This window comes from Styela clava, chromosome 1, assembly GCF_964204865.1.
Source record: "Styela clava chromosome 1, kaStyClav1.hap1.2, whole genome shotgun sequence".
Taxonomy (NCBI): domain Eukaryota; kingdom Metazoa; phylum Chordata; class Ascidiacea; order Stolidobranchia; family Styelidae; genus Styela; species Styela clava.
This window is the reverse complement of record NC_135250.1, coordinates 20,686,261-20,713,248: the sequence shown is the minus strand read 5'-3', so window position 1 is coordinate 20,713,248 and position 26,988 is coordinate 20,686,261. Positions and strand designations below refer to the sequence as shown.

The following is a 26,988-nucleotide window of genomic DNA, read 5'->3' as shown; positions in this document are numbered from 1 at the left end:
AATTGGTTGCTTTAGTGAATTAATGTAGACTATTTTCCATCGAAATGAATAACATGCAGCCATTTGAGAATACCCAACAATGAAGAGTTCCGTTATATATCTATAAGTCCGGTAATATCTTTCACCTCTTCATTCTGGTGGGTTGTACTCCTTCCATTAGCCTCGATTATTCCGGCAAGAATAATAACAGCACCAGACGACCAACATGAGTAAAACGACCAACCAAAATCACTGAAACCAGGATCGCCATTTTTGTAACGAATTTCTAAAACAACCATCGACGTAAAAACTCCGTTTGCTACTAAAACAACAAGCCCTGGAAAAAACGACAAGTGTCAAAATTGTTGAGGTTTTAAAATTCATTGTGTTAAACAGCAAACAGTATGAAATTATTTAAATTGAAGAAAATAACTGCAACTAACGTGAATTTGTCATGCCGAAATGTAAAATAAAATACTCATTGAGCATTTTTCTTCTGTCTTGCCTCAAAAATAATTCCACTCAATCTACATGCCTGCCTATGCCAAATATTTTTGAATACACTCAGTCAATGAGTTTCGTTTAGTTACATAAGTGCATAATGATAAATGTTTGAGAAGTACGTACTTTAGTAAGTAATAATTTTTCAGTGCATGGCAAATAAAAACTTTTAAAATAGTATTTACATTATATGACAGATCGAAGATTTTATTTTATCCCTCATTTGAAATTGAAATCAGAAAAAAGAATCAATAAAATAATAGTTAAATCTAAATTTTTCCATCATATTTTTGTATTTCTCCTAAACGTTTTTGATCTGGTTATATTCGTTTGAATATCACCATCATAATATATGAGATTAAAAAATATATTTAGCCCACAACCGCGCCGTTTGGTCGAGTTTTTTTGGATTTTCTAATCCGAGCTGCATTAATCCGCTATACATTGAAAAATATGTTTTAATCTAATCATAAAAACTGCGCCACATGTTAAATATTTTACCTCCAACAATATCTATAGCTCCCTTCAAGGTTATCTTCGTTGATTTGAAACAAGAGACTATTCCCACCACGATTCCGATTATGTTTAGGATGCAAGCCAGAATTAAACATATGATTGTTGGCAATATCCTCGCATCTTGCGTCGTAACTGTAAAATTAATTTTTAGTTCGTCCAATATAGTAGGAGAATTCTAGGACTGTGCATGCAGACCAGTAGCCGATTTCAATAGATATATATTGGTGGTGGTCAGGGAATCGCCGAAGAAAAACATTTCAACTTTTCTTCTTCGTGTTTCGTTACGTTATTCATTTTCCTCCGGAGAAAATATATAGAAATATTACGTATATAAATGTAGCAAATCTTGCTGCTCAACATTTAAAACCTACCAAACCTGTTGTGGCAATTAATAGAACTTGCGCTCTCATGTCGAAAGTTGGTAACTCTATTCTGTTACCTGGTGTATATAAATAATAAGAAGAATATGCGGAAAAATAACGTTATCTGATATACCATACGTATACGACCGACACACAACATTCCACGCCCAGCTATGCGTAATCAGCCTGCTGGTGTGATTACAGATTGGCCAGAACACTTGTACGAAAAATTCATCCGATAAGAGAAAAGTATAACGACATATAGTTCTATACACGAATAAAAATAATAACGAAAAAACAGAGAGCGATGCTCGAATACATGGACACGAAAGCCAAAGCGAATTAGTACGGATATGCAATTTGCAACAGTTCACTACAGATACCGCAGCCTTCACGACTAATGCGAACGCGGAACCGCCACAAGGTGCACGATTTTTGATGACGTCATCGCACACAAAAACCGAATCCCATAGAGCCCAAGAAAACTTCTGAAATAAATAAAGATAATCTATCGAAAAATACCGATTTTTTTTGTAACAATGTGAAGAAAAATACCAAAAAAAACATAATCACAAAAGATCCATAAGTACATTCCGTGACCAATAACTTAATCTAAGAGCATAATAACACGCCTTACCCGATAAAAAACATTCATTTTTGCCACACTCAGTAATAATCCCAGAACTGGATCCGACTGAATTATATATCCAATGTGGAGTAAACATACTAGTGCAAAGCAATGCAAAACCTAATAATGATAAAATGATTCCAAATATACCTAAAGCATTTACTTTATGTGGCATATTCTTGTTACTGTAAACGTATCAATTCAAAGAACAATTATTATTTTTGCCCGAGCCATCACTGCCCATAAGAGCTCAGTAAATCATATCGACAATCTGGATTATAGTCTGTATATAGTTGAGGAAAATTCAGTAGGCCGTAACTGATTTCATTATGACGATTTTATTTTTATCCCGATTATGTAATTCGTGTAATTTAGACCATTTTTTATATAATTTAAGCATCATTAGACAAAATTGGATAAAAATTGACGAAGAAATGAAACACAACTAAGAATCATAGTCCATAATTATGCACACTCCTAATTTTCTCTCAGCTATTTCAACGGGGAAGTGCAGCGAAACTACTTTTGTTGCAGTAAACATTGCTATTGCGAACTAATTCATTTCTGTTTTCAAAACGTAAATGAGTAACATTTCCGCAATTGACGTAACGTATGTGTTTGTTCCAAAATGGCATCAGATGACATATAGTTTTATAAATTTGTACTTGAATAAATTGTTGCTCTATCACAGTGGCATATTGTGCCAAGTTGTGCCATACTTGCTACCTTTATTTGAAAAAGACTAAATGAATCTCCACTCACGCGTACAGGCATGTAATTTTTAGAAATCTTGAACCATTAATACGTTTTAGATCGGCCTAATAATGTTGTTCGGGCTCGTCCACAACATAAAAATACAATCATGAATACGAACCGGAAATAGGACAGAACGGTATATGTCGAAGTTTTTAGCCTAAACGTGCCTATCTACGGGTATATAATCTGGTTGTATACAGAACAAGTTTATCGTGAATGATGGAAAGACCGTATAAAATGATTCTGTCGAAATTCAAATTCACACCTGGCCGAAATTCAACCCTAAAAGCCCTTTCCAACCCACAATAACTATGCACGGGCAGTATAAACCTATGATCTGACTCAGTTACCGACTAATTATAGCATATAGGCTAACGTGATCTCCAATAGATGGTTGTTTCATTTATAAAATACAAACGATCATCAGGAAGTTGGAGGCGGCGGATTTACTGACGTATCTCTTACTGCAGTACTTGCAGTTATTGTAACAATTTGGCGAAGGATATTCACCTTATCTTCGGAGTATACTTCAGAATCAACTAATTTAACCTTTATCAACTACATTCATAACGGACGTACACAGGTAGCTGATAACTACCGCCTACAGTACACGAAAGCACCGGACTTTACTCTAATAAATTGATTAGCAAACTATATTATTTTATATCCACCAATAATTTTGTCGACTTTCAAGAAGCAATAGATGTCATGTATACAAAAAATCTACTAGCCGATCACTGACATATACACTATAACTGCGCCTGACTAGGTTTTGATCGCTAAGCTAATTCATACGATATGAGTGTCATTACGCATGATTATTACGCTGCCATCAGCAGACCAAAATATCATTCCATTCGCCTGTCACGATGCAACTATTAGTAATTTATTGTTAGTCATATTTAGGTTTTGCAACAAAAAATATGATTTTGTGGATTCGATATATAGATGACAATGATGGTTTTACTCTATTTTAAAACTTTTCTGAAGTCCAGCACTATGCACATTTGGGAGCAATAAATTGAATATAAAGTCAATAATCTGGACAAATGCATTCTGTAAAGACGACTCAATATCGCCTAATTTTACATCCATGCTACGAGTATTTACAAACAGTTACTTTTTTTTGGAAATGTAATAGTTGTTCAAAAATGATCATCATTTAACAACTTTTGTTGTGCTATTTTCTCGTTGCAAGGCCCAAAATCATTTAACAGATATTGCAGTTGTATATTCATTTTGAATGACGATTTGCATCAAATAATGGAAATGAGTTATAACGCAATAAATCTATTACCTTTAACTCTCTCTCTCTCTCTCTCTCTCTCTCTCTCTCTCTCTCTCTTAAAAAGAGTTACTCCACTCATCCACAGCGACCATTGCTCATGCACGTCGAATGAAATCATAGCTAATAACTCGTTTTCTCTTTGTTTAATTTTCTGTGGATTTTTAATTTCATCTGTGTCCAACTGTCGTAATATACCAGCTGGCAAATGAATTTGAACATATTACAGAGGCTTGTTTGTTATACGACATATATATTAAATGTGGATCAGTAGGCATGTGACATTGCCGCACCTAAGCAAGATTTTTGAAAGTTCAAAACTGTGAGCGGCGTTCAGCCATTTTTTTAATATTCACAATACCAAATATTATCACTGCAATGGAGAATCTTCGTTTTCGCAAAACCCATTCACCCAAAGCTATAGGCTCAAAAATATGCCAATCTAGTTTTCATATGTAGGCTACTTATCCGCAAAATTATCAAATTACGTTTTTGTTCTTGAAAAAACACATTTTTGACAAATAATATTTGGGCTAAAATCTGGTATTAAAAAAACTAATTTCTAGCAAAAGTCCGTTTCTACAAAAACCTTTCTGCACATGCTCCAAAATATTTATGGTGTAGAGGTCTGCACAAACCGTTGATTGCAATGTAATCCAGCATGTGGTATCAAATGAGTCAAGCTGTAAATTACTCAGTGCCAACGTACGAACTATTTAGTTGATAATTAAAATACAACATAACCCACCGACGCCATAAAGGGAAGTTTTTATTGAAATCTATTTTCTGATAACTCCAACGATTTACTTTTATACACGCTTACAGAAATCAATTGTGGGCACGAGGTTTTTTAAAAGCTCCTAAGAATGATACATGGGCTCTAGATAGCACAGCAACCGAAGGTGAGAGTGGTTCTTAAATATTTATATACAAAACGTTCAGTTTTATTTTTCAAGCGTTTGAAAGACTTGACTCCATCTTTTAGCGATGTTTCGCGTTCCATACCTGTCCGCCACTCTATATCCTTGTTATGTGCATTGGCAACTACCGCCCCTTTGAGGGAAAAATCATATCTGATCTAAACCTCTGTTTCCGTGTTATCCGACCCGCACTACGTTTATTTAATGTGCACTTATTTCATTTGGTTGGCTCAATGCGATTTACAATCAGCCTAAAGTTATCTGTCTTATTCTGTTTTTCCTCTGTCACGTTTTTGTCATTTTAAATTGATTTGTACTTTTTTTGTACTATATATGCTTGTAAACGTATGTCGACCGAAGCGTACAATTTTCGTTCGGCATGATTTTATAGCAACTTTTTAGATCGCAGCAAATTTTACACTTTTGTTCAAGTAGGAAACACTTGGATAATAATGATAACTACTCAATCATATCCTAAATCAAGTTGAACTGCAATATACATTTTATGTAATTGCTGTTGATGTGACATTGATGTGACAAACCTCTCAGTGATAAAATCAGCTGCACAACATTTCAATCGTCGATTATAATGTGTGACTTGGTATATCAAGCTCGCCTGCAAGGTGAAGCATAATGTAATTACATGTTATTTTGTCTTTCATTGACAACAATTTTTTTATTATAAAACGACTGTCCTAGTTTCGTCCTCGCAGATAATGCAATATATGCAGACATTCTATTTCATTTTTTAATTAAATGCATAAAAATTTACTCCTTTTCCAGTGGCATCAACGTAGGGCAGAGCATTTTCAATTGAGCAGCTAACAATTTATACATCTAATATGAACATGATATTTTCGGCTATAAACAAAAAACGCAGCAAGATACCAGTCTTAATATTGATGCAATACTTGCCTTGTGTCAAAAAAAAAACAATTATCATCAACAATAAACTGATGGTACCTGGTCGTAACAACGTTTAGTATCTTCATTATAATTTAGCTGAAAAGTATTTTAATAATAATAATTTACTAACATAAATCAATTAAAATATCCTTGAATATATCTTTATCCCCAGGAGATTCTGTTGTCATTATATGGGGCATATTTGCGGATAAACGAATATAACTTACGTTTTGAAGTTGTTCTTATGGCTATTAATATTTATAAAAGTTTTTTTCGCTTTTTATGTCACCTTACCTTACCCCACGAGGATCCAAATGCTGAAAACGCTTATGTGGAAATGTATAGTATATAGGGATGGATTGCCAGAAAAAAAACATAATTTAATGGCATGTATCTGTATTCTATATAAAACATCTGAGAAATTTTGTCCTTAAATGTAGGGCAGATACGCAGATAAACAAAACGAATATACAACACATTTTGAAAGTGTTTTAACGGTTGTTGATAGCTATAATAGTTTTCACGCCTTTTCGGGTCTATGTATATAAACCCTGAATAGATGTATAAATCTAAAACAGTACAAATATAACACAATCATTCCATGAAGAATCGAAATGAAACAACAATAAAATTGTTGAGGAAAGCGTGGATGTCAAAGGGTGGTTTTATTGGTTATTTTATTGGGAAGTGGACATCATTTCAGCACTCTCCCAGACAAACAGTCATTTTTGGTGTATTGGGAAAGCTAATAAGTTTTAAAAAAACTGTGTTAGACGGTATGTAGGACCGTTCAATATGGTCAAACGGGAAATGATAGTTTCCTCAATATGTATTACATTTTAACATGCACATGAGATGAGTGAATGAAATGCATAAAGTCGACAAATTTTCAACGTCCAGCTAAAACCAATACCTTTTTGAAGAGTCATTTTATTCTTATGAGAATTGTGGTATGACATGACAGTTGGGTCTTTATCGCCAGCAACATAGCGAGCAAGCGCTAGCAATGCAAGCTAAACCTATCTGACCTTATATTTATTCAAATACACATAATCTAATTTGTCGAACATAACAGGTCGTGACGGAAGGGCAATGCGAAATCGTTCAACGGACATGCCGCTCTCCATGTTCAGTTCGAGTGAGTTCACATCTCACATAACAAGTAATTTCTAATGAAATAAAATCAGTTGAAATGGAAAAATATTATGGAACAGCTGTGTAATCTACAGGGCGGCATGGCTAACAGATTTTTTTTTGTTACTGGACTACGGATGTCAGTAATTAGGTGTGTTCAATATGACACTTGCTTTGATGAATTCCAGAAAGGACTTACCCAGTCGGGTAACCACCGCTACTGTGTAATATTTTATGTAAACGGAAACGTGTGATGCACAATATTTTCACTTATGTCGTTGTCTTATAGCCGATATATACGTGTAGATCTACAATCTAATCGCATTAGCTCGCGTATGGCTCGCTGCCAGTCGCTGGGACTATATGGGAAATATTTTAATCACAAGAGTGAACGATTACCATTCTTCTCTTCATGAATTAGTTAAATATTTACAGAAGTGGTAACGTATGCGACGTAAAAGCTTGTTTGCGAAGGTTTAGGCGTCTGACTAGAACAGGTACTGGTATTATTTTATTATTAACCTGATTACGCCTGCAAAATTACAGTGACGAGAAGATTGCGAAGTTGAAGGCAAGCAATCGAGCGGTGGCCATTTTAGAGACCAGTTAGAATATTGCCACGATTTCTAAATGCTAGAGCTCTACTGAGCATCTAACTAAGTATTTCCGATATCAGTTAACCGTGTGTCACAGTTCAGTACTTAACGGCTGGTAAAATTTACGTTGAAAGTGAACGGTCAAAATACGAGTGTAACAAAAGCCGTGTTGAAAGGCCTGTGCCACGCTTCAACAAGTTGACAAAACACATCGCCTATTTTCGGTAAACAAACCCGGCATTGTGATATTGATGTCTTTCGAGTACATTGTATTGCTTAAGGATATTAGGTAGTCATCTCGATTTACCATAGCGGGAACTTTCCAGTAATAGCTAGTCGGAAATATTTCTTCTTTTTCTCGAACATATTGCAAACCGTGTATGAATTTTCCGATAACACTCTGATCTGCTCTAGGTAAAAACGCGTCGATCAACTGTCGTACAGATCTTATCTAAAGCTTTTTGTGCAGCACGCAGTTATAACCCAACGAAGCGGAATGACAGCATCAGTGATATTCAGTTCGCACATAATCATTATGGATAGTCACGCTCGAATGATTCATTCGTGGGAATTAATTTTCAATAATACTAAGTAAATTAATATGATTCTAACTTTGGTTTATTTTATTCGTGACACAAGACCAGAAATTAAAGTCTCATTCCTTCTGGAGTTGTTAATAGAGTTGTAGACTACATACACTCATTCACAACAGTCATGCATATTGTAGTGGAAACGGTGTTACTCATTCTACACGTCATCTATGAAATGCTGATGTCTCTTGTCAAGTACGTATTGTTTGTTGATCTTATGTTGGTATTCAGTTACGCCAAGGGGAAGAAGACATTTAGTTCATTCTGTCTGTCCTATGCGACATGTAAGACACAAAACTGAGGCTTTGCGATATATGATTTTAGAAACGCCAACTATGATTTACTATATCATACCTGTATTTCGTTTCATAACCCAGCGAATGACATTAATATTGATAAATTATATCTGAGGCAGTGTGAAGTTCAATTAGAAATGCCAAAGTTACAACGATTATTATTATATTATGGTACTTAATACTATTTCGCACTGGGACAAAGTACTCCCAGAAACATTTCATGTTGCTTTTCAGGTGGTTTTTGCCAACGACGTACAAATCAGTGGAAAATGAGGTTTGTTTGATAACTGGTGGAGGGAGTGGTATCGGTCGGTTGATGGCGTTGGAATTCGCCAAGAGGGGAGCCGTTTTAGTATTGTGGGATGTAAATGTCAAAGGTAGCATGAATTTTTCTTCTTGTGGTGATTAAGCCAACCCGCTGGTACAGTCTAACTCTACATGACTTTCCTCATATCCCCTCTCCAACCTACAAATAAATTAAATCGTTTTGGAATATTTCTCATAAAGTTTACAAATGCTTCAAATCAGTTCAAAACCCTGAATAAACCGTCGTAAATTTTTAGCAATATATTAAACTTTCTAATGCCGTGCAATTCATTTATTTGTACCAGGTAACGAAGAAACTGCAGAAATGATAAGACAATCTGGTGGAAAAGCTTTTGCGGAAAAATGCGATGTTTCCAACCGAGAAGAAGTTTACAAAATGGCCCAAAAAGCTAAAGGGGTTGCTGGTGATGTCACTATCCTGGTTAATAATGCTGGTAACATTCATTTTAGATGATATTGATACAATATTTGTTTGTATATTTGTTTGAACATTATTATTGATGAAAATGATATTCAGGAATCGTTTACGGCAAAGATTTTATGGAAATCACTGACGAGCAACTCGAAAAGACAATGCAAGTCAACTCACTAGCGCATTTTTGGACAGTTCGTGCCTTTTTACCGAGTATGATGGAAAAGAATTACGGCCATATAGTCACCATAGCAAGTGTCATGGGTAATATAAATTGTTGAATTTCGTATTTTCAAAACCTCAAACAATCGAGCAATAACAGAACAAAAATTGAATAAAAAGCTACAATCGAATCTATTTTGATTTCTACAATTTTATTTCGTGCTTCCGTAATTGCCAACAAAAGCTTTTTGGTCAATGAAGCAACGTTAATTTGAATGAGTCAGTATCGATTTTGTTTTCTCACTAATATCTTTTAATATTAAAATGTGTATTATCTATTCACGTTATATTAATTTCCAGTCGCCTTACTGTCAATGTGACATTAATATGTTAAAAAATCCGTCATACCACATGAGAAAAATGTGATTCCTGCTTTTATCACATACGTGTGATAATAGTCATTTTTTTATTTTATTCCCAAGAATGCCCTCACAACTAGAATAACTATTTTAATGCATTTACCAACAAGTACATGTCTTATATTTAAATATGTTTTCGAATGTGCATTTCTTAGGATTATTCGCAGCTCCTGGTATGCCTGGATACGTAGCAAGCAAATTCGCTGCAGTAGGTTTCAACAACGGACTAGAGCTTGACTTACGGAAGTATAAAAAAGACGGAATTAGGACAACTGTAGTCTGTCCCTATCATATAATGACTGGAATGTTTACGTAAGACCTAACTTTGATTATCGTTATCAACACCACAGAACATGGTCATTCGGCACAACCAGTATAAGTCGTTAGTAAGTACAAATTGTCCAATCAACTGGATTTAATCGTAATTTTTATTTTTTTAGCGGAGTGAAAACAAGGTTTTCAAACTTATTGCCGTCATTGACTCCTGAGCAGTGCGTAGAAAGCATTATGCATGCAGTATTAACAGATCGTGTAATGGTATGCATACCCCGTTCCATGTACATCTCTTATAACATACAAACATGGATGCCACATAAAGTAGGCCTGCTACTACATGACTTCTTGGGATCGTTTGACAGCATGACTGGTTTTGTACCGGCAAGAGGATATCAAAAAAGTATATCAACAGAATCATAGATTTCAGAAGAAAAAAATATGTAAAAGTTTGTTAAGGCTGTCTGTTACTTAATTATAAACTACAGCATAACTTCTATCTCAACTTAGAACTACCATTTTTTGAGGAATGTACGACTCTTGTAGACCTACATTGATGATTGGCCAAGCAAATGATTAGGCGTGTCAATGCACCACAGTAAGATTACAGATTTGCCTTGATTATACGAATTTGTCCTTTATTTTAGCAATACCTCTCCATGAATAGTATTTTTAATTATATAAATATCGTATATCCACTGTAATTTTAATAAAAAAGATCTAAATGACAATACTGAATCTTGGCATCGTATAATCGGGGTTGTGAGGGACAGATAAGTCAATGTTGGGCCGACTATCAAATTTGACTCGAGTCTTATAAACGAAATGACTCGATAAGTCAGCCTAAGAGACTTGAAAATTGACTAGCTTGTGGCAGCAATAGCTTAAAATAGTCCGTATTGCTTCAGAGATAATTATTGTCAATACGGGAATAAGGAATATAGTTCGTTTTAAAATAAAAGTTAGTTTGTGAAGTTTTTTGGGTCAATAAGACTCATATTTGTCCATTTCAATGCTGTTTTGAATGAGCATGAACTTGAATTGGCTTGACACTCGAGAATACAGTAACTCAATTCAAATTGGGATTTAAACATTAAAGTTTTTTTGGACTCGGACTTGACTAGAGACTCGAATTAACCGGGACTGGACGTACTTCGGGGATTAGAAACTTTTTCGGAACGGTGAAATCTCAAGGTAAAGAAGCCCGTACTTTGCCCATATCTGATCTAACTGGTACGTCTCGTCTTAGCTGTACCAGGTCCTGTGACGATGATGATCCATGCGTCTGAAATACGAAATGATTCCACTCACAACTGTAGTATCAAATCTTTTACAGTAGGCTACTTTGCCTTTTACGACAACTTACCGTATCCATTCTACAGTGCGTTACCGGCATTGAATAACTTCTGACTTTCGTGTAGCGTTCGCAGAATCTAAACGGAAGACAACCGTCACGCTTGGCGGAATAAAATCCGTGTTTCCATAAATAAAATTAAACAGCGAAATTTTGTGTGGAATATCAAATCTCGTAGGATTAATAAGGAATTTATGAACAAATTAAAGTAGTGGCCTTCTAGCGACAACAACAATCTTTACCCACTGAAAATTTCTAAGCAATCGGTCGGGTAGTCAGAAAGAGTAGCGATTTTTTCCACAAGAAAAAAATAGTAAGAAGAGACCAACAACATATATCGAAACAATTCATAGGTCTACTTGGTGTCCAATAACCTGATAAATTCAATAGTATGAAAAAGGTTTTAACAACAAAAACTACCTCGACTTTGATTCGTGATGCTGAGGATGAATAATCGTTTGTAGGTTCATAGATGACTGTCTTTGCAAATAATATTGGCGGTTGCACGTATTACAATAGGCTCTTACAGTCTAGCTAAGCTTTTAATAATAGCTCTTGTTGAAGTATAATATATTCGCAACTAAGTTGTCACCTATATATTAATTGAGCAATATAGAAAACAGTAACACTGGATATCATGTGATATAATAAACTATACGGCATTTAAAACGACTTGTATATTGGGCGCTCCCGTAGTATGTGCATCAAGATGACACTGGAACGTAGTATGTGTACCATCTCAAAGGTGTGTACCAGGTTAGGGTTAAGACATAATTTTATCCTAATTTTCCTCATTCATTTCTATTACGAGTCCGGGGATTAACCAAGTGGCTTCCGTAGTATCTGTAACGGAAATTATGGCCTAACCCTAATATGGTACACATACTACGTTCCGGTGTCCGCAGTCTTGGTTCACACACTACATGAATACCGTATATTGATGTATAACACTTGAGTTCTTATACTCGATTTGTGTTATCATAACGGGTGTATCATCAATATGGTTAAAGCCATGCCTATAGGCTAGCCAAGCCTAGCCACACAAGTTAAAACAAAAACTGTACGTTGTGCAAATATACTTCTTTAATACAACTGGATTTTACATGAAATAGAGAAATGTAATCTGTGAAAGTAATAATATTTGTATATACAATATATATTTATTATATAATTGACACAAGACATGTAAAGATGCAAATGCATATTATATCACTATTTCTAAATCTACATATTGAACTATATAACTATCAAACAAACTGAACGTAGAACAACAACTCTTTCAACTTGTCTAATAGAGCAAACTCTATTTTGTTTTATTTCAAAGTAATCAAGTTAAATAATTACAAAACAAAATGTCAAACGTTTCTATATCAATTATTCAATTTTTGCTGCTTTTTTTTGATAGTCACGTGTTGGAATGAAGGATTCCATACTTTTAAGAATTCCTGTAAATTTTGATATGGCCAAGGTAGCTGCATGCGGCATCCAAGTTGACATATTATATGAGAAGTACATTGATCGTGGTATTACCACCATGCTCCGATTCGTTAATATAGCGTGCATTATGGACTCCACGCACTCAAAAGGCTCCAAGGGTTTCAGAAGACTAGGAAATCTGTATGTTATTCCGCTGAACAAATATTAAATAACGTTCATGTCAGTGGTAAAACGGGAAATAAACTTGGAGAAATGAGTAGGCCTACATGATACGACAATGTGGCAAAATTATAGTTGTAAACTAATAACTGTCACATTTAGTCACCATGTACTTTATTGCTTGCAGAATTGAGTCCCGCTCCAGGTCATTTATATACCCAAGAAGTCATTTTACCAGTTGCAAACCTCTGATTTTTAGTAATAAAATCAAGAATGTAGATTTTAATATTTAATTATTGCAGTTTTCTCAAATCGAGCAGCAAAACAACCGGGTGTAAACTCGACGGAACCACATTACATAATAAAAAAAATAAAACGAATAATTCAAATCGATTCTTTGATATATATTTTGGGAGGTTATCAATTTAGAATAGATTGATGGATATGATTTATTATTGCTATTAATATGGAAAGCATCAATTAATATTATCCTATGAGTTAATAAATCTATCTGGATTGAATAATATCGCACACACTAGGGAAGTTTAATCGAAAGAATTAAATATGTTCAGCACTATTTATATCATTGTAAATAGTTTTCTTCTTCGCGCATCGGAAATACAATAAAGTGTATCAAAAAGAAATTACACAAAAGATATACCTAAACATTCCCGTATTGGTATGGTGAGGACAAGCGAGAGTAGTTTTTACGCCATCTTTTTGATATTTTCTCAATTCTAGTTCCAATCCGTGATTAAAACCAACAGATGCAAATTTGCTTGCAATATATTCTGTCATTCCTGGAAGAGGAATCAGCCCTGAAAATCAAAATTGAAACGAATAGTTAATTCGGACAACTAGAACCGATGATTGTTTACCTACCCCTTTTCCCATCGGGATTCTTGTACTTGAAACTATAATGCACGTTTTGTTTTAATGTTCTGATAAAACAATGTTTGATTGGGTTCAATTGATTTCTACAATGTTGATAATTCCATATTTTTCTAAACATGTTTACAGAATTCAATGTAAAAATCACGATCTGACGTGGTTATGAAAATTGCCGCAAAATTCATTAGTGTTGTATCCAATACCCAATAATAACCCCCTATTTTGCTCCGAAAAAAATGGTATTATCGTGGCCATATATAAACTACTCAGTTAATCGCTACACCCTCTATATTATTAAAATGTTTCTGTCATTATTCACAAGAGACTGCAATCGTTCACAATAAGAAGGCCAAATGTGTTCGATAAGCTTGTAGTGAACATACATTTTCTCGTATAATGTTGCCAGTTTCCTATGACTCAAAACACTCACAGATCACGCACATTGTGTTAATTTACTTACCTAAAACGCTTGCAACGGTAACAATGTGCCCGTGGTTATTTTCGAGCATACGTGGGAGAAAAGCACGCACAGTCCAAAAATGAGCCAAGGAGTTGACTTTTATCGTCTTTTCTATTTCTTCGTCCGTTATTTCCATAAAATCTTTCCCGTAAACTATCCCTGAAATTTAAACAGAAATATCTATTTATAAAATGCATTCTCACATTTTGCCACGAGTTTAAACTCACTCAAAGATTAAAAAAAATCCCGCTAGCGTATAGGTTACACAGCTTCAATATATCTCAATTTTTCAGTGTATTTCGATAGCGTTACATTAAGTCAATATTGCATTGGAAAATAAAAATGTCTAATCAGCACAAAGTGTATGATCTCAACCAAAATTTATCAATTACTAATCAATATTGACTGGGAATTAACGCTGCTCCAGTGGAGTAAGACGATCATAACGAATCAGCACGCGCATTATTAATATATTTTCAATATGTAACTATAATATTTTCAATACGTAACTATAAAAAGTATGGAACTGTTCGAGTCATCATATACATAGGACCGTTTGTGCCTTAAATCCGCCTCTTTTAGAACGAATCTTAAAGAGGCGATCTCTAGTGAGGTTCTATTATATAATAGGTATCGTTACATTTCATTGTACCCAGTAAATGTTGATCGATCTGATCACACACTCACCAGCGTTATTCACCAGAATCGTAACATCCCCAGCTTCCATTCTCGCTTTCTGTGCCATTTTGTAGATTTCTTCTCGGTCAGAAACATCACAGTTTTCGAAAAAAACTTTCCCACCAATTTTTTCAATCATATCCGCAGTTTCCCGATTTCCTAATAAAGTATTGATACATGGTACAGTCAGTGTGAGCACTATTTACAGTGCGAACACTAACAATAAAAAGTAATATGCAAGTATACAATATATGACTCGCAATTACCACTTTAGGGATCTTCAAGAATGACAGTGCATTGAGTCAGTGCGACGTTTTCTTAGTTTTCTGCAGGAAATACAGGCAAAAAAAGATCTTCATTTGTAGCCGCTATTTCAAGATAGCTCGCATGCTATCTAGAATCTAGATTGTGGTGAAAATCAGTGATACAATTGTTCGATTGTGTAACAACATTATCATACAGGTAAAAACATACCTATGTTGTCAATATCCCATAATATAAGAACGGCTCCGCGTTTGGCAAATTCGAATGCTAATAATCTCCCAATGCCACTACCAGCACCAGTTACTAGACAAACCTCATCTTTAACTGACTTGTGCTTTGTAGGTATAATCCACCTGCAAGATAATATGTTGTATCAGCATGAAGTTAACCCAACATTCCCTTTTCAGAATTTGATTGAGTTTAGTAAAACATATTTTTAAAAAGGATGCTCAATTTTTATTTCAGGTTAAAATATATAAATAATAAAAATGAAACTTACCTTAATAGACTCATCATAAATATAGAAGTCAAATTAAAAGTCAGAAGTATGCATTCAATAAAAAAATTCATTCTGCTAAATCTAATCTCTCATCTACAGAAATATTTAAACTGCTACGCTTGCACACGCCGTGCGTATTATGGACTAACGCATCTTGAGCATGACTCAGTGCGATATTGAAAATCAAAAATGCAGAAGCCCGTGATGGTTAATGATTTCATGTTAGATCACGCATGACTGGCAGCGAACAGCGGAGGAAAATCGAGAAAAATTAATCGCAATGGCGGAACCACCTTGATAGATATTTCAATTATGATAAAGCAATGTGTATCAGCTATGCTCACCAAGCCATAAGCCACAATTTGCTCAATCATATGACCAGTTTATTCTTTCTAACGAACGCTAGTTTAAAAAAAGCTTTTATTTGGTGATACCGTACGGTAGTGTAATATAGTTTTGACGAATTTTTATTTCAGAGCATAATGGACTACGGAGAATCAATTCTAAATTTACGATTCTTGCAGAATCGCCCGGGGCTCAATTTTTAGTCAAAGCTATTGCGTTACGACGACGAACGAGTTAATTGTATTGTAGCGTTCTGTGGCGATGTTGATGAACTGTATTTACAGAAAGCAGCTTTCGTGGATAAAATTAGGAGCGTTGATAGGTAAGTACATTTTCTTCAGCCAATTTATAACTTAACCTTCCCTATTATAAAAGCTTCCTATAAGCGGCTCCGTAAATATGAAGGACCAGTAGACTAGAAAATCCCTCATAATGTTATTTTGTCATAACTCAACCAATTTGTTATATGTGAGCTGTCATTATTAGGCTTATCGAATGACTAACAAGAACGCGAACGCAAATATTTTATCGTACATAGTTAGATTCTCTAGTTATAGTAAAATGCAACATATAAAAGTTAGAAAGTGTCATCTGTTAGAATTTTGACTCAGCCACGCAACTATCCCCCTAGTCTAATTATTAACATCTATCTGGGCTTAAATAAACTACAAATTACTGTAAACGGCGTCCATTTAAGTTCATCAAGTAAAAATTTTCAAACAAGTAGCGATATACAAGTCGCGGTTAGGTATCAGCTCATACTTGTGAAGGCAACATATGTCAGACATCATTTTTAAATCGCTGATTAAATTTATTGATTAATTCAGGATGTATGCATGATTATTTTCACTTGCAGCTATTCTTACAGTCAGCGAAGTCAACTGCTACGAAACATGCTACTACTGCAAACTAGACGACTTAGGTCATTGCGCTAAATACGAGATTCAACGACATCGAAAAATTTGTGAAAACCCGGAACCCCAAACGTGCAACACTATTAGCACAAGTAAGTAATTTGAAGTTTTGAATTAACATTTCCTTTATTCAGCTCTACAAAGATTCAGCTGTAAAGCTAAACTAATGCTTGAAATTTGAAGATACTGCAAAGCTAGTCCGAGTAGACTGTCGGCACAGTTTTCTGCAATGCCCTACGATTTTGTCACGATTCGTCGGGAACCGCTTGGCGGAACAAGCACGAATTCGAAATGATTTTCAAAAGAATATTTTCGAGATAACAGCTTAGTAAAGCGGTACTTATTCTGATAAGCTAATAAAATCGCTATCCCAGATTCGAGTTTAAGGGATCGAATGGTGTATTGACATACTTTTTCAGATTAGGTTTGAGCGAATCTCTTCAATGTGGCCAAACGCAGCAGGTTTTCATTTCCACAAACTGTCATGCATGGCTGCTTACAGTCTAGAATTTTCCTTTTATGTCCTAATTCACAGCATACTGAGAGGATATTGGCTAAATAGTTCTTGAAAAATGCCATGTCTATGCTTTAAATAAAGATAATCCTAATCACCGAATTAATACTCATATTTCATTTCAGTAACCGTTCACGCTGGAGAAGGCGAAACATATCTGAAGCATTGTAATGAAACGATATCGGTGTGTAACCAACTATTAACGAATCAAAAAACTGAAGTTTTATTTTGTTGCAGCAAATGCGAGAAAAGTCGTGGAAATGGCGCTCGATCGAAATCATCGATTTTATTAGGACAAATATTAAGTTTTATTACGTTCTATGCACTGTTAGCATAGCTTGCGTGAAGACTTCATCTCCTGCATATTTTAATATCTAATTTATTTGTAACTAGGTCTTTATTGTAATGATAAAAAAGCATATGTTTCAGCCTATATATGATATATATAAAAGCGGCAATTTAGTGTCGACGATTTCCAAGTGATTGGTTCTCAACCGCAACACGGTAAAGATTTGTGAATTTATTTGATTATGGCTGTATGCTCAATTAAGCTCCATTTACGTATCAATAAATAAATTTTAGAAAATGACAAAATTACATGTTAACGTCTTGACAAATTTTCGATGTGCAAAACGGTTCGAATTTGTGTATGTGTTATAACTTTCCTTGTGTCGTGGATGGAATATATATTCACCAGATCAGCCGGGTGCAATTTTACCGGTTCTATCGAATGGATGTTTTTCCGACCCTGTGCCCCAGAAATATTTTTCCTATACTTTACTGTTGCAAAATTTTTGACGCTTATTTTGAAAATATATTTCACGGTGCGGCCTCATATATATTTTTTAATGCCCCTAACTTTGAGGTTATATAGAATTGACAGATATATGCGCATTGCAGTTACCTGGCATTTGAATGTTCGCTAATCAAGTCAGCGCAAACCTCAGACGATCACAATAAATACCGAAATTCTTTCTCCCTATTTAATACCGAAACCAAACATTTCCGCGATGCTACAGCGCCAACTAGCGGTGTATCGGAATTTATTACTCCAATGCTAATCGAAATGAATAATACTGATGACCCCGAATGTGTGATACACAATACAATATAACTCTAGCTAACTCTAACAATTATTTATCTAGTTTTGTTATTGGAACTTCATTCTTCAATCAATCAATTGGGGTTATTAAATATGGCAATGGAGGGGATAATAGAAAATTAAAAATGGTCAGACATCTAGTTATATATATAAACTTCAGAATACCGGAGGAGCACGGTGACCAGCCGACAAAATCATTCAACATCGCAATAAACAGCATTCGAGTACAAACGAGAATTAGAATGTACGGTTCTTCCTTTATCCTGTGCCCAGTTCTCTTTTTTATAGAGCTCCCCCTGGCATATGGCTGCTGACGCCCCCAATACAAAAACGACCAGAGTAAAAACTCTTAGAAAGAACTGTAGGTTGGGCAACTATATATTGCAATTAAATTGGAATGACGAATGGAATAATATCTACTATCACAGAATAAGTAAAATTATACTGGCAGTGATTATGGAAAATATAGGTACATATATTACATCACACACTCAAATATCGTTTGCCTTTCAATTTTCCCAATCCCCGGGCATAAATTGAAATCCCATTACTAAGCTTCAGCAGTAAGAAAACCGACAAATATGACATAAATGACTAATATGTATACAATTTAATAAACATACAATAAATATAACAAAAAAGTTTTGACTAATAAAAAAATAACACTGGTCACAAGAAAGAGACAATATATATAATATATATCATTGAATCGTCAATAGTCGAAAATGCTTTTCTATGGCAATCATGCGAAAAATAGTTATCGCAAAATACATATAAAACATTTAACACATTTTGTCATTCTCAGGTTTAGATTCCGGCTTGCTCAACCATCCGCTTAATTGCTTTTGCCCGCTCTTTTCGATCGAAATACCATAATGTAACCGCATATCTGAAAAAAATACAGTTGGAATATCACTTTGCCGCTCTCGGGATATTTAGTTGTTTATACATGATTATGAATAAGAAGAAGAAAAAACTGTGAATACGCTATTGGTGGTATTCTGTTATGAGTGACAAATAGTTTGCCTCAAACAAAATTTTATCTCAATTTCTGAAATTACTCAATTTGTTTTTTTGTCCGATGAGTAAGAAAGAGCCACCGATGCTTACTTTTTTGTCATCGCCAAACTCATGAATATTTAAACACTATCATAATCGTAAACGAAATATTGCCAGTTATAATACATCGCTATGCGCAATAGGATTACAAATCCTCTTGACATGGTTTTGATAGAAACTTTAAAATATGGATATCTAGAAACAGCTCACGCCGTGGTTCCAAAACACTTTTCCTAAAATAATTGTTTACTTGGTAACGCTGACTCAGTGACGGGTTAAAAATGTTTTTTGTCTAATATGAGTCATCGACAGAACCCAACCCGGAGGATAGTCGATTTAAATATCATGCTGGGCTAAGTATATATATATATAATATATTCATTTGGAATCATACTCCAAATATTATTGGGCAGGTTTACAGGAAAATTAAGTCAAATTTTATTTACGGTATGTAAAATGTTTATATCTTTAAGTGATTTCTATATTATTATACTTCCCGTCTTTCATGCCAGCGCCTCAAATTTTCTCAATCTAAAGTGATAAACACAATAATACCAACCTATCTTCAAATGCTGGCAATACTTCATGAGGGTTCCGTTCGTCGGAATAAAAAAACACAATTCGGTCGAAAAACGGTTCAATATTGGCAATTTTGCGGCTTGTCCTTGAATATAATCTCAAGCTTCCTCCCATCGTCTGTGTTGAACAATATAATAATTTAATGCGAGAGAAATGCAAATTGTGAGGGGAAAGTTCAAAAAGCAGCATATTCATTGAACACGACCGCCATATGTCACGTAGCAGTGTCTGACCGCATGTTAAGCTACGTGCGTTTATCCAAGATTCTACGAAACGGGCTCCATTGTAGACTTGTTATAGAAAATGAGTCTCCAATTTGGAGAATGGTTCGGTGGAGTACACATTACTCCCAGACTAAAAGACGCGTGACAAAATGGATCACATCACATTCGTTTAAGATTATATTATATTATTTTTTCGGTACTGTAGTTAAAGTCAGTTCCGTAAATTCATCGAAATATAGATTCTTACCTCGGTGTTCCAATTTTTGTTCAGGTAATATATACATGTTAAACATCTACCATCTTTCGAGGGATTGTCAACATGCAATTGGTATCCCGCTCCATTTCCCGCATAACGAGCTATCATCGCCTGCAACAAAAGATTGACGTTCAACCCTGCACTGAATAATCCATTGTGGGATAAAATTGTGCTGACATCGTGTTTTGTACAACAGTAATATAAATATCGCCAAAATAGTAAGCCACATATTGTGCAACATACGATATTTATACCCATATTGAGTACATTCAGAATTCATGGCATGAAAGCAGAGAAATTCTCGCAATTCGACGACTTGGCCGAAAACTTATTAGATATCACTTCAATCACTCCTATTTACACTTAGAGATTCACTTTTTGTTAATTTACTCATCCCCCGATATGATCACATAATCATAAATAACTACCCACCTTAGTGCCTCCGCAAATATCGTATTCTTGAGTAATCCCTTCTCCAGTTCCTACGATTTGATCTAATTTTGCGCAAAGTGAGCTCAGTTGTGGATAAGCAGGTTCTGATCCGTCAATCCATGTTACTAAGTCCTGACGAACTTGCTTACTGGTGTCCTGCCCACCCATAGACTGGCCTCGATGACAAAATCGACTATTATGAAGTTCTTTTACTTCATTTTCGATACTTGAACCAAAGTTTAAACCGTTGAAACGGTTCAGTACACAGATTCCGTGCCTTTTCAGTGACTTCCTAATTAGACACTGTAGACGTAATATGCTTTGGTCCGGAAATTCTGTTTTAGAAACTGTTAGTCTTCTAAAATTTCGACATCCCTCCCGAGAAAGAACGTTCAAATTTTTTGCTGTAGATATTTGCTTTCCTAGAATGATTGGGCACCATGCTTTCTTGAAAATACCTCTTCGTGATCTTTTTGTACCGGTAGCACATAGACCTGCTCTTATAGTTGGCCGCTTTTTAGGCGAACTGCCGTCACTTGGAAATGCTGAAACTCCAGTTGATGGATATGGTCGTTTCCTGATGTTGCTTACTCCATTTGACCATGCTAATGAGGAAAATGGTGAAATTCCATTAAAACGACTAGATAGCAATGTCGAAGAGCTTACAGAAACTGGTGTTCCGCTCTGAGGTTGGAGGTTTGATAAATGGGGTTCCCCGAAAGGTCCCGACACTTTGTTTTGTGATAGAGAAAATGGGTGTCTGGATAAACTTGCAAGTGTCAAGCCTGCATTAAAATGCTTGAGTAAGTTTTCTCTTGTGGTCGAATATCCTTCATAAAACGATAAGTTTGTCGTTGGAACAGACATAACCGGAATAGGACGATGTGTTTGATTTATGTTCATTATCACAATTTAATTTGCAGGATTCTATGACAAAATACATGATAAAATCATTAAATTTAGTCTAATCTTATACCTAACATTCTACTATAAAAATTTAATATTTTATGCACCTCTGTTTACCGTGTAACATTCTGCCAGGATATTTATTTTTCTATGGACGTCCCCAAGTCCATGTTACATCATCTGACCAATTATATGAATTAAAACATATCTTCAGTTTGTTAATGGGGTACAAAAATCAGTAAACCAAGTACAAAATCTGCCAACCATAAACTTTAGAGCAAAATTCGAATTTTCGTTGTAAGTGAACCTGTCTATATATTGGATGAAATCTATTCAAATCTTTTGTCATCTTATGTACCTCTCTTCACTACAGGATGATTTTTATTTTTGTGTTTCGAATTAGTACCGTATTCAGATAGCCTACATACAAAACCGACTACTGTACTCTGTTCTCGCTAATCGTGGAACACTGAATTGGCCAATTGTCTTCGCTATTTATTCCTAAATTGTTTTTATCAAGCATTCACGATAATAAATTAGCGGGTTGTCCTGCAAATTATATTTCAAATCGATATCATCCTTTCCTGCGATATCAAAGACGCACTGCTCTCTGACAAGTCTGATATCTACATTTTAATTGAAAAATGTTTGAGACTGCAGTACCGAAAATCATTGATTCCTGTTTTTGTGTTGTTGATTCGACGCGATGACGTATGCAGCTCTGAATCAGCGACGCGAAGTAGCTTTGCGTACGTGACCTTTCTCGTGTTCGGTGAGTCGAAGCAAAGAAAACTAAAACGATGTCTATGGATTTGGTTAAAATGATAACCATTGTCGCTAGGATTACATAACCATCGAACTATACGTGCATAAGAGTTCACGCTTATTTAATTGAGATTACGCACTATCCTATCGTCAATATAAATATCGCAAAGATAGGACTCCATTTTCCCAGAAGTTCGAGATGGCCGTGTTTCAAGTTTCAATGATTTGATGCAAGTTTAAAGAAAATTACCCTTAATATGTTGGTTTTTAAATTCAATTTGTGAACATCTATTCGAAAACGCTCCCAACAATATGTGAAGACTATTTAAATAAATTGAATTGCACCTGCATTCAAAAAAAAAATATTGTCTGGTGTTGAACAAAATAAATCATATGTAATAATATAGAAAGACTAAAGCACTAAAATATCCACATCAGGAATTCTGTCACAACCCAGGCTATCCCATGAAAAATCGATTAATGTTTTATAATAATTTTGGTATGATCGATATAGTAAAGTAATATATACTATTTAAAGCATCATTTTTTATTGCCCGGTCAAAGTAGGTAAAAGTAACAATTAAATATTTAAATGATTTGGTGAGTTATACAACCTGAAACCCAAACATCGAGTGGTTGGCAAATTTGGCTGTATCTTCCTAATTTATTCGATATGATTTAGTTTGAAAAGATTTTGGTTTGTTACAAGGATATATTTAGATGATAAATAAACACTAAAACGCATTCAGATTCGAAAATCATGAACTTGTTTCATCGAGGTCAATGACATAACGTCTCGCATGTTGTAAAGAACTAATAGCTTCCTGGCGTTTGTCCTCGGTGAGCGCACAAATGAGTATACAAAGAGAGATTTATATAAAAGAAATCCTTTGAATCAAAATTTTAAATCATGTTAAATTAATGCATGTGATATAAAAAATGTCAGACTACATATTGGTTTGTCTTCTGTTCGTGATCAAACTTGAAGTTCTTGACAAATGTAGCCTGTTAGAGTTCGCGTTAGCGCTATAACCACACCTTACCGCATCCTGATACGATGACTCCTTTGTCTACTCCTTATTCTGCACGTTCGCAATATTAACCTTCTGTCGGGTTCAAGGCTGATAATAAATGCAAATATTGTGTTGTAGCTGGTTGCGATCGACCCAAACTTGAATCACACTATTACACATTTTATTTATCTCTGATCCATATAATTATATGATATATATATGCTTTGAATCTTTCAACAGCGTTAGCAACAACAAAATACAATCGGAAGATAAAAAAATTAAGAAATCCCATATGTGTAATGAAAATATGCATTTTTGATGTACCGCCAAAATTTTTAACAAGCATAATTTCGAGTTGTTAAGTCTGCCGTTTGTAAAGCCATTTCAATGTTATCCGACCAGAAAACATCAAAGACATCTGATCCTCTTGAGATATTGTGGAAATTCATGAATAAATATGTGCAGAATATGGTTATGTTGCTTTTCCTCTCCAAATACTTCGCGTTCCAATTAGCCCCCAATTTTGAAGTAAAACAGTCTGCATTCGTAATGAGTAATTCAAAACATTCATTTGTATTTCGAACTACCTTATGGCGCTATGCGCAAAGCAAGATATAGCTGTCATTTTGCTGGATAGCGCTTTCCACAACAAACCGAGTGTTTATATTAGCAGGTTCCAGTTAGTGAATTCCTATTGAATTTTAAATCTTAAAATATATTATGAACTTCCATAATTCTAATATATATCGAAGTTTGGACCTTTCTATGTTGGCATTAGAAAACTTAAAGTAAGTTTTTTGCCTTAAAATAATGCTTCTTTGCATTATTTCTATATTGTAATAATTTTTGCAGTAACTAATGAAAGAATATGAAACAGCATAAAGAGTCGATGAAAACTCTTCACATTGTTCAATATATACTATACATTTTATATTTGAAGCAAAGAATGAAGTAAATAAAGCAGCACCTAAAGAGACTTGTTCAAAGTGAAGGCGTGGAAATAGTTCATCAAAAATCCTAGATCCTTTTTTCTATTCATAAAAACTCAACTACTCTTTGTTTTGCAAACCAGAAAAATGAATGGCCTTGCGCGCATCCCGATCATATATGCCATTGATGTGAACGTCGTTTGGCAAAATTGATTAAATTAACTGTAGTTTTGCACATAGCATCGTGATAAGTTTGTTTGTGTTAAATGTTGGTAAACAATTAAAACTGTTTCACGATGACTTTCAATTTTCGGACGCTTCTTTTAAAATCTTTTTGTTTGTATAATAATGTGAAAGCAGATATTTATTCTATTTTTAAATAGATACTATTTAGATTTTTCAAACACTCTAGCACGCTAAAAGTCGTTTCACGTCAGTCGAGGAGAGACCATATCCATACTTCTCACAATCAAACATAAGGAATGTAATCGCACTAGATTTTTTTTAGTAAATCAATGATTATTTTAACATCTATTTTAGCGTTTATTTTACCTTTCAAAGCATGATGACGTCAAGCGATCGATCAGATTGTCGTTGAGTGGAATAGTAAGCACGTTTGATCATACATGTTGGCGTCCCGAGTTCTCCAGTCCGGACCTCATGCCTACAACCCGATTAATAGTATATATATTATACATAATTATTTGTGTGAATTGTCAACAGAAAACAACTTGCAATTTTGATATGCCGAAAAATTGGTACATTGGTTCGTTATTCAACCATCAAAAATTTTGTTGGAAATTGTTATATTGCAGGTAAAATTGAACGTTGAAAGTTTTTTAGAAGCACATAAGTATGATTCAATGTTTTTCTATGTATATCTCGTCATTTAGCGTTGGGTAGAAATCACTAAACGCCGGGTCGCGAGTCATGGTTTGAGTCACAGTAAATTTTAGACTCTTAATCCCAAGTCGAGTCCCGAGTAATAACAGATTTGATAAACACCAGTGAAATGAATAAATGTAAGTCAAAATGACACTATGAAATGAAACTTCCTATCTCTCTTTTAAACCAGGGACCAGCAACCTTTTAATGTCGGGAATCAGAATGAACATATTATATTCTTAGCGGGCCGTATAGGATTTCTACTTACAATTGAATAGGTGAAACAATATATTGTAGGTATTCAATTAACTTTTTTTTATAAAACCAGAAATATCAAAAAAAAAATATATTTGGCTTCATTCAAACCGACGTTTAGTTTTAGTCAAAATCGAGGCAGTTTTAATTAAAAACAAGAGAGAGCAATGCTCAAATATATGGACACGTAGAACAATTCCTCAAAAATCATATGCGGCGACTTACCAGTACCTGTATCGGGGTACCGTGATGGTACAGGGACTGTCATAGATATTTTAGGTCCTGTGACAATGATCTATTCTTCTTGATTATATTGAAACATCAGTTGAAATATCTGGTGATATGAGTCAATTATGTACCGTATTATCGGATCAGGTACCGAACAACAGTCAAACATTTCACATAAAAACGTTATTAAATAACATGCGTCAACATAACACCACCCGAATCGGGGTACAAATTTCGGTACTGTGACTGTCATAGCCGTTTAGGGCTGGTGGGCAATTCGACTACACGGACAACTCACCAGGCCTATCTGTAGCCGAGTTGTCTCTGGTGAGTTGTCCGTGTGTAGTCGAGTTGTCTGCTTCCCATTTCACATGTCCCGTGGCAATGATCTATTTTTCTCCATTCAATTGCAACATGAATTGAAATACTAATTAATCCGTTTCATTCCCTCTCCATTATTGGAACAAAATTTAAAAAAAACAAGCCTCGCTTTTACGAGACAGCTACGAGTTAGTTCAGTGTCACCGCGCTGTGTTACGGTACCAGAACTGCTCTATCTTTAGAAGTTCCTGTCTTGTGACAGCGTGAATTGAAATTGCAAGATGGTCCGACTCACGGGTCTGGTATAGTTTAGTACCACATGCACTTCTAGTTGGCCTGGCTCAACAATTTTTTCATATGTCAATCCTAACCCCCACCTGACTATATCTCCAAAAAATTACGTCATTTCGACGTCACAGTGGCGTAATAGGGCGCACCAAAGTATGCGAATGGTCGT

The 26,988-nt window shown here is 34.9% G+C and overlaps 4 protein-coding genes across 4 annotated transcripts; 2 read left to right on the top strand and 2 right to left on the bottom strand.

The window, feature by feature from the left end:
* Nucleotides 1–7,103: 7,103 nt before the first annotated feature.
* On the top strand, nucleotides 7,104–10,800 carry LOC120344069 (retinol dehydrogenase 10-like). The gene is made up of 6 exons (XM_039413155.2): nucleotides 7,104–8,368; nucleotides 8,704–8,846; nucleotides 9,081–9,230; nucleotides 9,314–9,472; nucleotides 9,945–10,101; nucleotides 10,230–10,800. Exons 1-6 carry the CDS (start codon nucleotides 8,298–8,300, stop codon nucleotides 10,483–10,485), a joined length of 936 nt encoding a protein of 311 aa, XP_039269089.1. The 5' UTR covers nucleotides 7,104–8,297; the 3' UTR covers nucleotides 10,486–10,800.
* Nucleotides 10,801–12,477: 1,677 nt separating this feature from the next.
* On the bottom strand, nucleotides 12,478–16,951 carry LOC120346719 (retinol dehydrogenase 10-like). Its single transcript, XM_039416530.2, has 6 exons — nucleotides 15,805–16,951; nucleotides 15,516–15,658; nucleotides 15,051–15,200; nucleotides 14,364–14,522; nucleotides 13,674–13,830; nucleotides 12,478–13,046 (listed from the first exon to the last, which is right to left on the bottom strand). The coding sequence occupies exons 1-6, from the start codon at nucleotides 15,873–15,875 to the stop codon at nucleotides 12,791–12,793; spliced, it is 936 nt and encodes a 311-aa protein (XP_039272464.2). The 5' UTR covers nucleotides 15,876–16,951; the 3' UTR covers nucleotides 12,478–12,790.
* LOC120346728 (uncharacterized) lies at nucleotides 16,338–18,414 on the top strand. Its single transcript, XM_039416542.2, has 3 exons — nucleotides 16,338–16,471; nucleotides 17,006–17,155; nucleotides 17,703–18,414. The coding sequence occupies exons 1-3, from the start codon at nucleotides 16,411–16,413 to the stop codon at nucleotides 17,912–17,914; spliced, it is 423 nt and encodes a 140-aa protein (XP_039272476.2). The 5' UTR covers nucleotides 16,338–16,410; the 3' UTR covers nucleotides 17,915–18,414.
* Nucleotides 18,415–19,036: 622 nt separating this feature from the next.
* LOC120346711 (egl nine homolog 1-like) lies at nucleotides 19,037–22,156 on the bottom strand. Its single transcript, XM_039416519.2, has 4 exons — nucleotides 21,230–22,156; nucleotides 20,789–20,908; nucleotides 20,298–20,434; nucleotides 19,037–19,568 (listed from the first exon to the last, which is right to left on the bottom strand). Exons 1-4 carry the CDS (start codon nucleotides 22,130–22,132, stop codon nucleotides 19,487–19,489), a joined length of 1,242 nt encoding a protein of 413 aa, XP_039272453.2. The 5' UTR covers nucleotides 22,133–22,156; the 3' UTR covers nucleotides 19,037–19,486.
* Between the last annotated feature and the right edge of the window lie 4,832 nt (nucleotides 22,157–26,988).